General features: G+C 41.9%; 1 protein-coding gene across 2 annotated transcripts in view; it reads left to right on the top strand.

The window, feature by feature from the left end:
* LOC137306180 (carcinoembryonic antigen-related cell adhesion molecule 5-like) overlaps positions 1–19,528 on the top strand; it is a 95,741-nt gene that overhangs the window by 23,494 nt on the left and 52,719 nt on the right. Inside the window, exons 3-5 of one of the 2 annotated variants that reach the window (XM_067975260.1) lie at positions 6,888–7,163; positions 8,680–8,943; positions 17,813–18,088. In XM_067975260.1, coding sequence (XP_067831361.1) covers positions 6,888–7,163; positions 8,680–8,943; positions 17,813–18,088 — 816 coding nt within the window. Of the gene's footprint in view, positions 1–2,075; positions 2,340–6,887; positions 7,164–8,679; positions 8,944–17,812; positions 18,089–19,528 lie in introns of both variants that reach the window. The other variant, XM_067975259.1, reaches the window with a different exon arrangement.

Raw genomic sequence — 19,528 nt, forward strand, 5'->3', positions numbered from 1 at the left:
GCATATAAAAATATCAGGTCTAAACTGAGATTTAACCGTCTTAATGACAGCCGAACAACTAAAAGTTAACTTTTAAAAATGTGGAGTCTCATATTACTCCTTATTTTAATAGTTTTTTGGTGATGAAAATTTTTTTTTTAATTGAAAGATTTTTTTTTACTTTTCCCTTCTGTCTCTTTAATTTAGTTCAATTATTTCTTTGGCTTTTTGTATATAAAAAAATTAAAATTTTTATTTACAATGATATACAGAATACTAACTTTGAATGAAGGAAGTCTGCTTGCCTGCTTGAGCAATGCAGCCTGAATCTGTGGGCGGGACTTCTCTTGCCGACAGGTTTTGTGGGCGTGTCTTCTCCTCGCACACTTTTTCCAGCTGCACAGCAACTCACGCTGCTCAGAGGCTGAGCTGATAGCGCACATTTTTTTAAAGTTCAAATTCAAGCAGTTCGACACCACAGAGTTCGCAGTAAGTATTTTCATTAATTTAATTCACTGGTGATGCGGTGAGTGTTGCCTTGCTGCGTTGCGCGATTTCTGGCCCGTTAGGTTTGATTAGACATGGCAAAGTTAACTCATGGGAAGTGACAACAGGTTCTGATGTCCCCTTTTCAAACCACAGTTTACACGTTTTGTATTGACTAATATTGTTATAAATCATAATCCTTGCTGATTATCTATTATGCATGGATCGACAATTTTGTTTTCCATCATTTTGCTGAATATCTGTCAGTTCCTTTTGCTGATATAATCAAGTTATAATTAAAATAAGTATGAAAACAAGCTTTGTTTCAGTACTCACATCTCTCAGCAGTTCATCGCGACACTAACTAGTCACAATTCAAAGTCACCTGTGAGGAATCGGTCAAGAACTGTAAAATTAATTATAATTATCAAATTATCTGATTGAAGTCACCATAACATTGACATAAGAACATAAGAAATAGGAGCAGGAATAGGCTGTAGGACACCTCGAGCCTGCTCCACCATTCAATAAGATCATGGCTGATCTTCGACCTCAACTCTACTTTCCCGCCTGATCCCCATACACCTTGATTCCCTCAGAGTCCAAAAATTCATCGATCTCAGCCTTGAATATACTCAATGACTGAGCATCTATAGCCCTCCGGAGTAGAGAATTCCAAAGATTCACCACCCTCTGAGTGAAGAAATTCCTCCTCTACTTAGTCCTAAATGCCCGGCCCCTTATCCTGAGACTATGCCCCCTAGTTCTAGACTCTCCGGCCAACGGAAACAGCCTCTCAGTATCAACCCTGTCAAGCCCTCAAAGAATTTTATAAGTTTCAATGAGATCACCTATCAGTCTTCTAAACTCCAGAGAATATAGGCCCATTCTTCACAATCTCTCCTCACAGGACAACCTTCTCATCCCAGGAATCAATCTAGTGAACCTTTGTTGCCTCTAAGGCAAGTATATCCTTCCTTAGGTAAAGAGACCAAAACTGTACACAGTACTCAAGGTGTGGTTTCACCAAAGCCCTATATTATTTATTATTTTCAGGATGGAAAGCAAATTATCCAAGTGAAAAAAAACACATGTACTTATCTTTTAGTAGGTAAGATTTAAAGAAATCAATAATGATGTTTTTGCATTAAATTTGACAAATTTAAAAAATGTTGTTAACAGGTGGAAAAATCCATATCTGAACAAGGAATAGACTCTATTTAAAAAGAGTGAAGAAACTAATGTAAAATAATTATTTATGTGGTGACTTGGAATACATGTGGCCAAACAGTAATCATAGCTCTGCAATGTTTAAAATAAAATACATGGAATACATGTGGCCAAACAGTAATCATAGCTCTGCAATGTTTGTTTAAAATAAAATATTTAAAATGCTGTCAAGTGTGAGCTTGCTGACAATAGCTTGTTTTCATACCTGTTTCCTTCATTTCGGTTATAGATATGACTAGCTCGTAGCAAGCAGAATTAGCATTGGAGTAGCTTCAATGGGATTTAGTAGGATTTAGTTCTGTGGTGCTGGACTGCATGCTAATTTTACAGTCTACATTTTCTAAATAAAATGTGGCAAACAACATGTGTGTTTATTTTAGATGGACCGGAATCCCTTAATATATCCATCAACCCACAACTTACTTTCTACGTTTCGGGGTCAAACGTGAATTTTTCCTGTTCTGCCATTTCAAACCCCCCTTCTGAATTTCAGTGGTATCTCAGTAGTACATCTCTTGAGCAAAATGGGCAGCAGCTAATCATTACTGACATTTCCTTGAATAACACTGGTAATTACACTTGTGAGGCCTTTAACAACGCAACAAAAAGATACAGCCTGACAACAAGGGACATGGTTGTGGTAGGTACGTAATGATGATACCTGGAGAAGGTAAAAGTGTTGCTGTAACTTGTGAACTTTGTATTTGTTTGTAGTAGTAGCAGTAGCAGGAATTGTATATCACTAGTATACCTTTGTCTACTTGCACGTTTGTTTATTTTGTCCCTCATATAATCATATGGTTAGTCTGCATAAGTTTTGAAATTACAAAAAAGGAAGGAAAAAGCATCTTTATTCTGTTGATGTGACTGCGCTTTTTTTACGTAGAGTTTGTGGAAATGGAAATGAAAATGGGTATAGTGGTTTCTACAATAGGCAGCCAATCTGCAATGCCAGTTTAATGCCCAGGCGGCAAACTGAATATCTACCCCTGTGTGTTTTATTTCATAACCTCACTCACTGGCAAATGTGTACTGACCGGACAATAAAGTTCAGTGTTCAGTGTTAAAACTGCTTGTTTTAGGGAACTCATTTGTTAAAGGCAAATCGAGTCTGACAAACTTGCTTGAGGTTTTCGATGGAATTAAGGAGGGGGTTGATGTGTATATGGACTTTCAGAAGGCATTCTATAAAGTACATCATAATGGACATGTTAGCAAATTCGAAGCCCATGGGATTAAAGAGGCAGTAGCAGCATGGACACAAAATTGGCTGAGATACCGGAAGCAGAGAGTAGTGGTGAACAGTTGTTTTTTCAGACTGGAGGGAAGTACACAGTGGTGTCCCCCAGAGGTCGATATTAGGACCACTGTTCTTTTTTCTATATATTAATGACCTGGACTTGGGAATAGGGGGCACAATTTCAAAGTGTGCAGATGACACAAAACTTGGAAATATAGTAAAAAGTGAGGATGATAATAGCAGACTTCAGGAGGACGTAGACAGACTGGTGAAATGGGCAGAAACGTGGCAGATGAAATCTAATTCAGAGATGTGTGAAATGATGCATTTGGAAGGAAAAATGAGGAAAGGCAATGTAAAGTAAATGGTACAATTTTAAAGGGGGTGCAGGAGCAGAGACACCTGTGACTTCCCATACACAAATCATTGAAGGTGGCAGGACAAGTCGATAAGGCTGTTAAAAAAGCATAGGGAATCCTGGGCTTTATAAATAGAGGCACAGAGTACAGAAGCAAGGAAGTTATGATAAACCTTTATAAATCACTGGTTAGTCCTCAGCTGGAATAGTATGTCCAATTCTGGGCACCACACTTTAGGAAGGCTATCAAGGCCTTAGAGAGGGTGCAGAGGAGATTTATTAGAACAGGAACAAGGATGAGGGACTTCAGTTATATTAAGAGACGAGAAAAGCTGGGATTGTCGTTCTTAGAGCAGAGAAGGTGAAGAGGAGATTTAATAGAGGTGTTCAGTATTATGAAGGGTTTTAGTAGAGTAGATAGGGAGAAACTGGCTGGAGGGTTGGTAACCAGAGGACACAGATTTAAGATAATTGGCAAAAGAACCAGGGTGAAATAAGAAATTTTTTTATGCAGCGACTTGTTCTGATCTGGAATGCGTTGCCTGAAAGGGCAGTGGAAGCAGATTCAATAATAACTTTCAAAAGGGAATTGGATAAGTACTTGAAAAGGAAAAAGTTGCAGGGCCATGTGGAAAAAGCAGAGGGAGTGGGACTAATTGGATAGCTCTTTCAAAGAGCCGGCACAGGCACGATGGGCCAAATGGCCTCCTTCTGTGCTGCAAGACTCTATGATTCTAGGATTATACTGACACTTTTCCGTCAATGCAGACCAGTTGTAGGTGTAGATTGGTGTGAAAGTGGCAGTATAACTTAGGAACAAGGTCCAGATCTGACCTCTGAGCCACTAAAGCTAAGGTTTCCTGGGAAATCCCCTCCAAAAGGCAGTTGCACATATTTTTGAGTTTACATTGGCTGTAGTATAATTCCAGTCCATGGCATGCCACATTTGAAAGGTGGCGATGGAAATTGTAGTGCTTTTGATGGAATTCTTGTAATGCTATCCATGTTACTGACCAAGCTCACAGTCATCTATTCAAACTCTCCCACCATGGCTCAGTATCCATTTTTCTCATCATTTTTTTTTTGATTTTCCACCCCTCTGTAAAGGGATTGTTATTAATGTTGTTTTTTCCCTCCTCTTTTTCCCCAGTTGACAGCTTGGGGAGTGGAGTTATGCACATGTTAACGAGCCTTTTTGTGGCTGAGCTCTAGTGCCAGCTGCAGAAAGTTGCAGTTAGAAGTATAACTCCAATCTGCCAACAATGTTCATACTCTACAGATAGCAGTTAAGGACATTTAGCTATAGTATAACTGCAGTCGAAGTGTACTTGGCTAATGAAGCTTTTAGACTGGTTTGTATCAGGACATCAATATATTTGCATACAACTGCATTCAATTTTTTATGCCATTCATAGCTTCCAGGAAACAGCACAGGACATCACAGGAGTGAGGTGCTTATTGGTTCAAACAGCCATACAATACATGAAGATGTAACATCCTTGTGTTTAAATCCCTCCATGGCCTCATCCTCCCCATCTCAGTAACCTCCTCCAGCCCTACAGCCCTTTGAGAACTCTGCATTTCTTCAATACTTGTGCATCCCCAATTTCCTTTGCCCCACCATTGGCGGCCATGCCTTCAGCTCTCTAGGCCCCAAACTCTGGAATTTCCCCCAAAACCTCTCCTCCTCCCTGCCTCTCTCTCCTACTTCAAGATGCTCCTTAAAACCTACTGCTTTGACCAAGCTTCTGCTCACCTGTCCTAATATCTCCTTATGTGGCTCGGTGTCAAAATTTGTTCAATAATCGCTCCTGTGAAGTACCTTGGGACGTTTTACTATGTTAAAGGCGTTATATAAATGCAAATTGTTGATGACGTGTTGTTTGCTAAGCTCACCAGTGCATCCACTTTGGCACGGAGCAGCACATCCAATCCCAAAGGTAGGCTTCTATCAACTGGCAGCATTCCTCAAGGTTCAAGGAATAATCAATTGGATGAGAGTAACTGATCAATACTAAGGCAGCACTTGAGCAAGTATGATGTCAAGGAGCCCTAGTGACACTGAGGTCAATGGGGATCAAAGGGGAAAAACTCCAGTGTATGGAGTTATACCAGACACACAGAAAAAGGTAGTGGTTGTCAGAGGCCAATGATCACAGCCCAAGGATCTCACCACAGGAGTTCCTCAGGACAGCATCCTCAACCCAACCATCTCCAGCTGCTTTATCAAGCATCTTCCCACTGCCTTAAGGTCAGGGATGGAGCTGTCCACTGATTCCACAATGTTCAGCTCCCTTCATTACTCCTCTGATAATGCAGCTGCCCATGCCAACTTACAGCAGAATCTGGACAGCATCAGGCTTGAGCTGACAAGTGGCAGGTAACAATCACACTGCATAAGTGCCATGCAGTGACCATTTACAACAAGAAAAAGCCTAACCATCTCCACATGACATTCAATGGCACCACCATCACAGAGTCCCCATCTGTCAAAATCTTAGGAATCAACATTATCCCAGAAACTTAACTGGATCAGCCATATCAACAATGTGATTACAGGAGCATGGCAAGGTCTGGGTGAGCACACCTCCTGACCATTCAAAGCCATTCCACCATCTACAAGGCTCAAGTGAATATGATACTCATCATTCACATGGATGGGTGCAGGTGCAATGCTCAAGATGCTTAGTACCAGGCCAGGATAGATCAGTCTGCTTTATCAGCTTTCTTGCCACTGGACTCAATAGCTGTGCATTAAACACCATCACCAATGTATTGTGGCCATCTACTGGGTACACTGCAACAATTCACCAGCACAATAGCAATCTCCAGCGAGCCCTAGTGACCTCTATCACTGAGAAGGACAAGAGCACGAATATCATGTTAACAGCAACTCCAAGTCCTCTGCCAAGTCGCACACCATCCTGACTTGGGCAAATATCGTTGATCCTTCATTGACACGATCAAAATCCTGGAATTCTCCATCTCACCACTATCACCATGACTACAGTGGTATAAGAGGGCTCACAAGCACCTTCTCAGGGTAACTAACAATGGACAATAAATGGGGCGTTCTAAGCACTGCCCACCTCTAAAAAACATAATGAAAAATGGAAAACATACCCCCCTATCTATTCCTTTCTGTTGATTCACATTTTACTGTTTTGTATGTGTTCAGTTAACTAAGTTCAGTGCCCATGATGGCTGTATACGTTTCTCTTAATTAAAATGTAGATATGAGCAAAATTCTGAATTCTAGCATTAAAATATATTCATTGCCATTTCCACTATTCTCAAACAATTTTGTATGGAGCTGTAAAGCCATACATGCTGCATCTTTACTATGTGGACAATGACATCCCATTGGAGAAGCATTTGAATCATTGTAAATTAATGATGAATTTAATGTGTATTAAATACAAATGATTCCACATTCCGTTATATTGAGTTACATCCATGTACATTAATAAGATATGCAAAGCAATTCAGGCATGAAAACATAACATACAGCTATATTCTTTGGAAACTACTGACTGAATCCTGCTTCTTTTACATTATATTACAAACAATTAATAATCTGCTGTGTTTTAACAGAACCTGTTTCTAAGCCCACAATCTTGTCCAATAACACCAACCCAGTAGAATACAATGACACAGTGGCTCTGACATGTCGTGCATCAGGGACAGCAGTTTCATATCAGTGGCTTAAGGACAATAAAACTATTGACCCTGGTGATAGGATTGGTCTCAGTCGCGATAACACCACCTTGACTATATCTGGAGTGTTGAGATCTGATGAAGAATTCACATGCCGTGCGTACAACATGATTAATGGAAACACAAGTGATCCACTTCGACTAAATGTTAGCTGTAAGTGTTACAATAAATCACGTAATTTGAATTAATTGATTTTGAAACTGCAAGTTCTAAGCAATCTTATGTCTCTTAAATTGTACTGAATTTCTCTTTCATTAGGTTTGACTAGACATGACAAAGTTAACTGATGGGAAGTGATAACAGGTTCTGCTGTCCCCTTTTCAAAACCACAGTTAACGTTTTTTATTGACCAATATAGTTGTGAATCAACCAAAAATGAATAATCCTTCCAGAATATGTATTACGTATGGATCGCACAGTATGAACACAATTGTTTTCCATCATTTTGCTGAACATCTGTCAGTCACTTTTTAATGGTATAATCAAGTTATAATTAAAATAAGTATGAAAACAAGCTTTGTTTCAGTGCTCACATCTCTCAGCAGTTCATCGCGACACTAACTAGTCACAATTCAAAGTCACCTGTAAGGAATCGGTCATCAGATTAATTGCCATTGTCAAATTATCTGATTGAAGTCACCAGAATATTGACTTCACAGTATAAATCATTAAACTGATTAAAATCGACTTAATCATTTCACCATAGTATTCTTATTTAAGTGGAATTGGTGTAAACATTTTTTAAATGGCTGAGATCACATCTATCATTGATCTCTAAATTAAAGTGCAATTGATACAAACACCATGCCTTGTTTACCAACACCTTGGATACGTATCAAAGGACAGCTGATCCTTAAAGGCCAGAAATTTTACCAGTCCAGTTCCTATAATCCTCCTGAATTAGCTGACCTCAACCAAGGTACTAATTCAGGGGCAATGTGGATAGTGAGCTGGGATTGAAGTAACTGGCTTCAACATCTTGAATTCAGGAGGGGAAAATTGGGTACGATTGCGGTCCCAGATCACTGAAGTTCTCGTGCATGGACTTGCTATGATAAGTTTATGTTGGGCGACAATACTCTCCACAATTGAAAACACTAATTTTATTGGGATCCCAAAGGGAAATTCACAGATCGAAGCCTAAAACTGAAATGAGTTATTATTTTCAGGATGCAGAGTAAATTGAAAGTGAAAGAAAAGATGTGTACTTTTCTTTAAATCTCAATCACTTAAAGATATTAATAATGGCATTTTGCTTAAATTTGACAAATTTTAAAAATGTTGCTAACAGGTGGAATAATCCTATTCTGAACAAGGAACGGACTCTTATTTAAAGAGTAAAGAAACTAATGTAAAATAACTACATATGTGGTGACTTTGAGAACATGTTGCCAAACAGTAATCATCACTCTGTAATGATTGTGAACAATTTAAAATAAAATATTTAAACTGCTGCCGAGTGTGAGCCATGGCCTACGTTTGCTGACAATAGTTTGTTTTCATACCTGTTTCCTTCATTTTGATTGTAGATTAGTTAGCTAGTAGCAGGCGGAATTAGCAGTGGATTGGCTTCACTAGGATTTAGTTCTGTGGTGCTGGGCTGCATGCTAGTTTTACAATCTACATTTTCTAAATAAAATGTTGCAAACAACATGTGCGTTTATTTTAGATGGACCGGAATCCCTTAATATATCTATCAACCCACAACTTGCTTTATACGTTTTGGGGTCAAACGTGAATTTTTCCTGTTCTGCTGTTTCAAACCCCCCTTCTGAATTTCAGTGGTATCTTAATAGTACATCTCTTGAGCAAAATGGACAGCAGCTAATCATTGCTGACATTACCTTGAATAACACTGGTAATTACACTTGTGAGGCCTTTAACAATGCAACAAAAAGATACAGCCTGACAACAAGGGACATGGTTGTAATAGGTATGTAATATATCTAGAAAAGTTGGATGTCTCACTTTTTCTTGTGGTAAACTTTATTTTTGTTTCATTGTTCGATGTGTCGTAATACAGTAATTGTATTCGCTGATTCTTTTATTTCAGTAACTTATTTTATGGAATTGAGTAATGTAGAATAGGCAAAAGTAATACAAATTTACATACTATTTGTGCATGCAAGAATCATTGTTTAATTTAAAAGTCTGCTGAAGTCATGAACAGCATGACAGGGCGAGATAGCAACATTAATTGGCTCAACACTTTAATACTAACAAAATAAATTGTTATTTTATTTTAATTTAATTAAAAGAATAGTTATGTTGATGAGAAATTCAGATTCTTTAAAAATCATGGGTCTATTAGCATTTCGTAATACCTAAAACAGAAAGAAATGGTTTAATTTTTTCCTCCGAGTTGACTCTCCCCATCTGTTGCTTCAATAAAATTCTTGCAAACGTCACTATCGCCAGAATATTCATTTGGTTAGCTTTTACTTCTCCCTGTGCTGGTATTGTACTACTGAATACAGCAACATTTGCTGCATTAATATTCTAATCCAGAATTTTTTCCTCATTCCTACCAATACTAAGGCCCCTATTTTTCGCAAGAAAATTTAACCGTGAATAACGTGCAAGTCTGTAAGATTTTTTGTTTGCTTTTTTTCCTGTTAGGTTCCTGGTTCGGGTGTAAATGCAATCAGGCTATTACGCTGGTTTGTACAATTCTCAAGCAACTGAAGGAGCTGTTTAATTAGAAAAGATGTGAGACAATCCATAAGTCAGCAAGAGAAGGAAAAGTCAGTTCTCAAGCCATGTAGATCTCCTTTGTATGAAGCCCTCAACCAACACAGCTCCCACAGGCAATGGTAACCCTCAATAGAACCCCCAATGACAGCCAACATAATTAAACAAATGAACTGATGTCTCGATTGTCACCTGATTCATTTCTGTATACTGATTCTTTTCATTCCTGTGCTTCTAAAACTAAAACTTGAAATCGCCCCATTTCCATATTAAAATTGATGAGTTCACAGCTGAGGAGTCAGTTATTTTACACGGTTTCAGCCGTGACTCAGTGGTAGCACTATCGCTTCTGAGGTAGAAAGATGTGGGTTCAAGCCCCACTTCAGGTCTTGAGCACGATCTGAGCTGACACTCCAGTGCAGTACTGAGGGAGTGCTGCACTGCCGGTGGGGCAGTCTTTTGGGTGAGGCGTTAAACCGAGGTCCTGTCTTTCCTCTCAGGCGGACATAAAAGATCCCATGGCACTATTAGAGAATCATAGAATCGTAGAAAGGTTACAGCTCAGAGGGAGGCCATTCATCCCATTGAGTCCATGCCGGCTCTATGCAAGAGCAATCCAGCTGGTCCCACTTCCCCGCCTGATCCCCGTAGCCATGCAAATTTTTTCCTTTCAAGTACTTATCCAGTTCCCTTTTGAAGGCCATGATTGAGTCTGCCTCCATCACCCCCTCGGGCAGTACATTCCAGATCCTAACCACTCGCTGTGTAATAAAGTTTTTCCTCATGTCACCTTTGGTTCTTTTGCCAATCACCTTAAATCTATGTCCTCTGGTTCTTATAGAATCATAGAATCATAGAAGTTACAACATGGAAACAGGCCCTTCGGCCCAACATGTCCATGTCGCCCAGTTTATACCACTACGCTAGTCCCAATTGCCTGCACTTGGCCCATATCCCTCGATACCCATCTTCCCCATGTAACTGTCCAAATGCTTTTTAAAAGACAAAATTGTACCCGCCTCTACTACTGCCTCTGGCAGCTCGTTCCAGACACTCACCACCCTTTGAGTGAAAAAATTGCCCCTCTGGATCCTTTTGTATCTCTCCCCTCTCACCTTAAATCTGTGCCCCCTCGTTATAGACTCCCCTACCTTTGGGAAAAGATTTTGACTATCGACCTTATCTATGCCCCTCATTATTTTATAGACTTCTATAAGATCACCCCTTAACCTCCTACTCTCCAGGGAATAAAGTCCCAGTCTGTCTAACCTCTCCCTGTAAGTCAAACCATCAAGTCCCGGTAGCATCCTAGTAAATCTTTTCTGCACTCTTTCTAGTTTAATAATATCCTTTCTATAATAGGGTGACCAGAACTGTACACAGTACTCCAAGTGTGGCCTCACCAATGCCCTGTACAACTTCAACAAGACATCCCAACTCCTGCATTCAATGTTCTGACCAATGAAACCAAGCATGCTGAATGCCTTCTTCACCACCCTATCCACCTGTGACTCCACTTTCAAGGAGCTATGAATCTGTACTCCTAGATCTCTTTGTTCTATAACTCTCCCCAACGCCCTACCATTAACGGAGTAGGTCCTGGCCCGATTCGATCTACCAAAATGCATCACCTCACATTTATCTAAATTAAACTCCATCTGCCATTCATCGGCCCACTGGCCCAATTTATCAAGATCCCGTTGCAATCCTAGATAACCTTCTTCACTGTCCACAATGCCACCAATCTTGGTGTCATCTGCAAACTTACTAACCATGCCTCCTAAATTCTCATCCAAATCATTAATATAAATAACAAATAACAGCGGACCCAGCACCGATCCCTGAGGCACACCGCTGGACACAGGCATCCAGTTTGAAAAACAACCCTCGACAACCACCCTCTGTCTTCTGTCGTCAAGCCAATTTTGTATCCAATTGGCTACCTCACCTTGGATCCCATGAGATTTAACCTTATGTAACAACCTACCATGCGGTACCTTGTCAAATGCTTTGCTGAAGTCCATGTAGACCACGTCTACTGCACAGCCCTCATCTATCTTCTTGGTTACCCCTTCAAAAAACTCAATCAAATTCGTGAGACATGATTTTCCTCTCACAAAACCATGCTGACTGTTCCTAATTAGTCCCTGCCTCTCCAAATGCCTGTAGATTCTGTCCCTCAGAATACCCTCTAACAACTTACCCACTACAGATGTCAGGCTCACTGGTCTGTAGTTCCCAGGCTTTTCCCTGCCGCCCTTCTTAAACAAAGGCACAACATTTGCTACCCTCCAATCTTCAGGCACCTCACCTGTAGCGGTGGATGATTCAAATATCTCTGCTAGGGGACCCGCAATTTCCTCCCTAACCTCCCATAACGTCCTGGGATACATTTCATCAGGTCCCGGAGATTTATCTACCTTGATGCGCGTTAAGACTTCCAGCACCTCCCTCTCTGTAATATGTACACTCCTCAAGACATCACTATTTATTTCCCCAAGTTCCCTAACATCCATGCCTTTCTCAACCATAAATACCGATGTGAAATATTCATTCAGGATCTCACCCATCTCTTGTGGTTCCGCACATAGATGACCTTGTTAATCCTTAAGAGGCCCTACTCTCTCCCTAGTTACCCTTTTGCCCTTTATGTATTTGTAGAAGCTCTTTGGATTCACCTTTGCCTGATCTGCCAAAGCAATCTCATATCCCCTTTTTGCCCTCCTGATTTCTCTCTTAACTCTACTCCGGCAATCTCTATACTCTTCAAGGGGTCCACTTGATCCCAGCTGCCTATGCATGTCATATGCCTCCTTCTTATTTTTGACTAGTGCCTCAATCTCCCGAGTCATCCAAGGTTCCCTACTTCTACCAGCCTTGCCCTTCACTTTATAAGGAATGTGCTTACCCTGAACCCTGGTTAACACACTTTTGAAAGCCTCCCACTTACCAGACGTCCCTTTGCCTGCCAACAGACTCTCCCAATCAACTTCTGAAAGTTCCTGTCTAATACCATCAAAATTGGCCTTTCCCCAATTTAGAATTTTAACTTTTGGGCCAGACCTATCCTTCTCCATAGCTATCTTAAAACTAATGGAATTATGATCACTGGTCCCAAAGTGATCCCTCACTAACACTTCTGTCACCTGCCCTTCCTTATTTCCCAAGAGGAGGTCAAGTTTTGCCCCCTCTCTAGTCGGGCCATCCACATACTGAATGAGAAATTCCTCCTGAATACACTCAACAAATTTCTCTCCATCCAAGCCCCTAATGCTATGGCTGTCCCAGTCAATGTTGGGAAAGTTAAAGTCCCCTACTATTACCACCCTATTTTTCTTGCAGCTGTCTGTAATCTCCTTACATATTTGCTCCTCAATTTCCCGTTGACTATTTGGGGGTCTGTAGTACAATCCTATCAAAGTGATCTCTCCCTTCTTATTTTTCAGTTCTACCCATATGGACTCAGTGGGCGAACCCTCGGATATATCCCCTCTCACTACTGCCGTGATGTTCTCCCTAATCAAGAACGCAACTCCCCCTCCTCTCTTACCTCCTGCTCTATCTTTCCTATAGCATCTGTACCCTGGAACATTGAGCTGCCAGTCCTGCCCCTCCCTTAGCCATGTTTCAGTAATAGCTATAACATCCCAGTCCCATGTACCCATCCATGCCCTGAGTTCATCTGCCTTGCCCATCAGACTTCTTGCATTGAAATAAATGCAGTTTAATCTAGACTTCCCTTGGTCTTTGCCCTGCTTTCTCAGACCATCTGTCCGGTCATGTTCTGTACACTCTCCCTTACTGCCTTTTGTTTCTGTCACCACTTTATTTCCCACTGACTTCCTGCATCGGTTCCCATCCCCCTGCCACATTAGTTTAAACCCTCCCCAACAGCACTGGCAAACACTCCCCCGAGGACATTGGTTCCAGTCCTGCCCAGATGCAGACCGTCCAATTTGTACTGGTCCCACCTCCCCCAGAACCGGTTCCAATGGCCCAGGAATTTGAATCCCTCCAGCTTGCACCATCTCTCAAGCCACGTATTCATCTTAGCTATCCTGTCATTCCTACTCTGACTAACCCGTGGCACTGCTAGCAATCCTGAGATTACTACCTTTGAGGTCCTACTCTTTAGTTTAACTCCTAACTCCCTAAATTCAGCTTGTAGGACCTCATCCCGTTTTTTACCTATATCGTTGGTGCCTATATGCACCACGACAACTGGCTGTTCACCCTCCCCCTCCAGAATGTCCTGCAGCCGCTCCGAGACATCCTTGACCCTTGCACCAGGGAGGCAACATACCATCCTGGAGTCTCGGTTGCGTCCGCAGAAACGCCTGTCTATTCCCCTTACAATCGAGTCCCCTATCACTATAGCTCTGCCACTCTTTTTCCTGCCCTCCTGTGCAGCAGAGCCAGCCACGGTGCCATGAACCTGGCCACTGCCACCTTCCCCTGGTGAGCCATCTCCGCCAACAGTATCCAAAACGGTATACCTGTTTTGGAGGGAGATGACCGCAGGGGACCCCTGCACTGCCTTCCTACTCTTCCTCTGTCTGTTGGTCACCCATTCACTATCTCCCTCAGTAATTTTTATCTGCGGTGTGACCAACTCACTGAACGTGCTATCCACGACTTTCTCAGCATCGCGGATGCTCCAAAGTGAGTCCATCCGCAGCTCCAGAGCCGTCAAGCGGTCAAACAATAGCTGCAGCTGGACACACTTCCCACAGGTGAAGGAATCAGGGATACAGGAAGGAGCCCTGAATTCCCACATCCCACAAGAGGAACATGACACGGCGCTGGGATCTCCTGCCATGACTTAACCCTTAAATTAGCTTAAGAACAACTACAATGTCAAGAGAAAAAAAAAGGAAAGAAAAACTACTTACCACTCCCTTTAAGGAGTTTACTCCTTTAAATTGTTCTCAATTTAGAGAATGTTAACTACACTCGGGACCTTGATTCACTAAAAAATAAACGCTACTTCCTATAAGACCTGCAGACCTTCCCTTTCTTTTTACTTCAGTTACTGTCGATCAGTAGAAATACTCACCTGAACCTACTCACCAATCAGGTGCCTCCCCTGTGTCGCGTCCCGATCTGATTTCTGACGTCACTTCGAACTCGGTCGCAGCTCCGGTCGGCTCCTCTCAGCTGTTCTCAGCGCTCTGAAATCCCGCCTTTTATCGGACGCTCCCTCCGCTCGGCTCGGCTCCTCTCAGCTGTTCTCAGCGCTCTGAAATCCCGCCTTTTATCGGACGCTCCCTCCGCTCGGCTCGGCTCCTCTCAGCGCTCTGAAATCCCGCCTTTTATCGGACGCTCCCTCCGCTCGGCTCGGCTCCTCTCAGCTGTTCTCAGCGCTCTGAAATCCCGCCTTTTATCGGACGCTCCCTCCGCTCGGCTCGGCTCCTCTCAGCTGTTCTCAGCGCTCTGAAATCCCGCCTTTTATCGGACGCTCCCTCCGCTCGGCTCGGCTCCTCTCAGCTGTTCTCAGCGCTCTGAAATCCCGCCTTTTATCGGACGCTCCCTCCGCTCGGCTCGGCTCCTCTCAGCTGTTCTCAGCGCTCTGAAATCCCGCCTTTTATCGGACGCTCCCTCCGCTCGGCTCGGCTCCTCTCAGCGCTCTGAAATCCCGCCTTTTATCGGACGCTCCCTCCACTCGGCTCGGCTCCTCTCAGCTGTTCTCAGCGCTCTGAAATCCCGCCTTTTATCGGACGCTCCCTCCGCTCGGCTCGGCTCCTCTCAGCTGTTCTCAGCGCTCTGAAATCCCGCCTTTTATCGGACGCTCCCTCCGCTCGGCTCGGCTCCTCTCAGCTGTTCTCAGCGCTCTGAAATCCCGCCTTTTATCGGACGCTCCCTCCGCTCGGCTCGGCTCCTCTCAGCTGTTTTCAGCGCTCTGAAATCCCGCCTTTTATCGGACGCTCCCTCCGCTCGGCTCGGCTCCTCTCAGCTGTTCTCAGCGCTCTGAAATCCCGCCTTTTATCGGACGCTCCCTCCGCTCGGCTCGGCTCCTCTCAGCTTCCGCCAATGGGAACAGTTTCACTCTATCTACTCTGTCTAGACCCTTCATGATTTTGAATACCTCTATCAAATCTCCTCACAACCGTCTCTGTTCCAAGGAGAACAACCCCAGCTTCTCCAGTCTACCAATGTAACTAAAGTCTCTCATCCCTGGAATCATTCTAGTAAATCTCTTCTGCACCCTCTCTAAGGCCTTTACATCTTTCCTAAAATGCGGTGCCCAGAACTGGGCGCAATACTCCAGTTGTGGCCGAACCAATGTTTTATAAAGGTTCATCATGAGTTCCATACTTTTGTACTCTATGCCTCTACTTATAAAGCCCACGATCCCATATGATTTTTAACCACTTTCTCAACCTGCCCTGCCACCTTCAACAATTTGTGCACATATAGCCCCAGATCTCTCTGTTCCTGTACCCCTTTTAGAGTTGAGCCCTCTAGTTTATATTGCCTCTCCTCATTCTTCCTACTGAAATGTGTAACTTTGCATTTTTCTGTATTAAATTTCATCTGCCATGTGACTGCCTATGCACCTGCCTGTCTATATCCTCTTGAAGTCTATCACCACCCTCCTCACTGTTTAACATACCCTTCCAATTTGTGTCATCTGCAAATTTTGAAATTGTGCCCTGTATACCCAAGTCCAAGTCATTAATATAAATCAAGAAAAGCAGTGGTCCCAGGACCGACCCCTGGGGAAACACCACTGTACACCTCCCTCCAGTCCGAGAAAGAGCAGGGGAGTTCTCCCAGTGTACTGGCCAACATTTTCCCCTCAACCAATATCATAAATTAGTTTATCTAATTGCTATGTATGGGACTTTGCACAAATTGGCTGCCATATCTTCCTACATTGCAACAGTAACTACACTTCAATGTACTTAATTAGCTGTGAAGCACTGTGACGTCCCGAAGTTGAGAAATGTGTTACATAAAATGCAAGTACTTTCCTTCTACTTTTAAATGAAAAGGATGGCAAATCTCAGGAACATATGAATGAAAGGAAAGAACAAATACAGAGAAATGAAACAACTTGCAAATCAACCCTGACTTCATTCATTGCGGTATATGGGCTGCCATTAGAGGTTGACAGACGGCTGGCATCTAGGATTCAGCTGACGATTGTCATGATGGGTTACATCGAAAGCGATGATGGAGGGTTACACTGAGGGCTGTTGTAGGATGAGGTGAGCTGAGGGCTAGAGCAGAATCTGGCTGGTGGCATCAACGGTAGCTGTGACAATGTAAATAATATTTGCTGAAACTGCCATGAGAAGCACATCGTCCCTCCAACAACATCTGGTTAAACTAACATTTCTGAAAGGAAAGTTTCACATATTGCCCCCTGAGGGAATCAGCACTCTTTCCACAGAATTTCTCATTTAACAGCCAATTGGAAGCGTTAACAACTCCTTTAAAAAGTTTTTTTAAATTTCCCCTATTTTGTTTTTTACCCTTTAATACCATGGAGGGATTTTGCAAAGAAAATCAACACGTTTCACTGACATTTTTTTGTCTTCAGCTGTTAATTAATAATAATTTGTCCATTTGCCTTTACACAATGAAAAATCTCGGCCCTTATGCATCAATGACAATTTGTTTGAATATCCATTGTTGTGTTCCCTCCACATTAACACATGACATCAGTGCTCCACAAAGTACGGACCATTGGCTGATCAGATTTCAGCATTTTACTTTTCATCCTCTTCATTTGCAGTTACACTTTTTGTTAGCTGATTCACATATGAGAACTAAGAAATATCTGTGGTACTAATCAGGCATACATCCACACTGCAGGTAAAAGTGGAGGGTCACATGTAAACCTTTTTATTATGAGAGCGATAGGAATAACAAGAGTGCCAAGTTGATGGAGTAAAATGGCTTCATATTCTACTTTCTCTACTGGATCTCAGATATCAACATATGGAACATATGCACATTTTAAAGTATCATCAGCATTATTTTCTATAAGAACCCACAAGGTAAAGATTCAGTGCACAAATGCTGTCTTTAGAATCTGGCGCTAAATCCATCATCCTCCAAGTTTACTTTTCAAGTGCGCTAACTAATCTCCTGTGTTTTGACAGAACCTGTTTCCAAGCCTAATGTTACAGCCAATGCCACCAACCCAATAGAACACAATGACACCGTGGCTTTGACATGCTTCGCATCAGGCACAGCAGTTTCATATCAGTGGCTTGAGGACAATAGCACTATTATTCCTGACAAAAGGTTTGGTCTAAGTGGTGATAATAGAACTCTCACTGTATCTGGAGTGTTAAGATCCGATGGAGGATTTATGTGCTATGCATACAACGCTGTTAATGGAATGACGAGTGACCTATATCATCTAGATGTTAGCTGTAAGTGTCCCAACAGATTTTAATAATTTATTACAAATCCTGAATTTGTGATTGTAAGAGTTTGATCTTTTGGGTGCAGTAAGGTTTTTTTATAGGTGGCATAGTAAGTAGTGTAGACGGGAGCATAAAATTACAAAGGGACATTGATAGATTAAGTGAGTGGGCAAAACTGTAGCAGATAAATTTCAATGCAGGTAAGTGTGAGGTCATCAATTTTGGACCAAAAAGGGATCAATCCGACTATTTTTTAAATGGTGAAAAGCTCGGAACAGTGGAGATCCAAAGAGATTTAGGGGTCCATGTACACAGATCACTAAAATGTAGTGGTCAGGTACAATAAATAATCAAAAAGGCCAGAATATAAAGGGGAGGAAGTTTTGCTACAGCTATAGAAAGCCCTGGTTAGACCACATTTGGAATACTGTTCATTTCTGGGCACCGCACCTTAGAAACAATATATTGGCCTTGGAAGGAGTGCAGCGTAGATTCACCAGAATGTTACCAGGGCTCCAAGGATTAAATTATGAGGAGACATTACACAAAGTAGGCTTGTATGCCCTGGAATATAGAAGGTTAAGAGGTGATTTGATTGAGGTTTTTAGGATTTTGAAATGAATTGATAAAGTAGCTAGAGAGAAACTTTTTCCGCTGGTGGTGGAGTCTAGGACTAGGGGATATAACCTTAAAATCAGAGTCAGGCCATTGAGGAGAGAAGTTAGGAAACACTTCTTCACATAAAGGGTGGTAGAATTGTGGAAGCTCTCCATCAAAAAGCAGTAGATGATAGCTAAATTAATAACTTTAAATCTAAGATCGATAGATATTTGCTAGCCAAGGGATATGGAACCAAAGCGGGGTAAATGGAGTTAGAATAAAGATCAGTCATGATCTCATTGAATAGTGGAACAGGCTCGAGAGGCTGAATGTACATCTGTTCATTTACAAACGAATCTAAAATGCAAGAACTCTCCAGGCTGTGCACACTATTGAATTATGATTCCTAGATGACATTGCCCATCACTATTCTGTCATAATACAGTTAGCGGTGGTATCAGGTTATGTAATCTATAGCAACTTAAAGTAAGTAGCATCAGAATAGTTTTTCATTACTTCAGTTTGGGAATAAATTGCAGTTTTATATTTGCCATGAAGTTAACAACCATAACTAGTTAATTTTTAGATCCCAAAAATTTGAAATTCACATTCGTTTGGGGAAAGAAAATCATAATTGAGCAAACCAAAATATAGTTTTGTAGAAATTTTATTTCAACACAATAAATTGTGATCCAACATTGCTGCAATGTGAGCACAGCCGGTTTTTACAGATCACGCATTTTAGCAGTTACCCTAATTCCAACTCACCACAGGAAGCTGCTCCTGTCCATCTCTGAACTCCAGAAATACACACTTTCAGCAAGAGTCACTGGATAGCATCAGAAG

Source organism: Heptranchias perlo, chromosome 42 (genome assembly GCF_035084215.1).
Source record: "Heptranchias perlo isolate sHepPer1 chromosome 42, sHepPer1.hap1, whole genome shotgun sequence".
NCBI lineage: Eukaryota > Metazoa > Chordata > Chondrichthyes > Hexanchiformes > Hexanchidae > Heptranchias > Heptranchias perlo.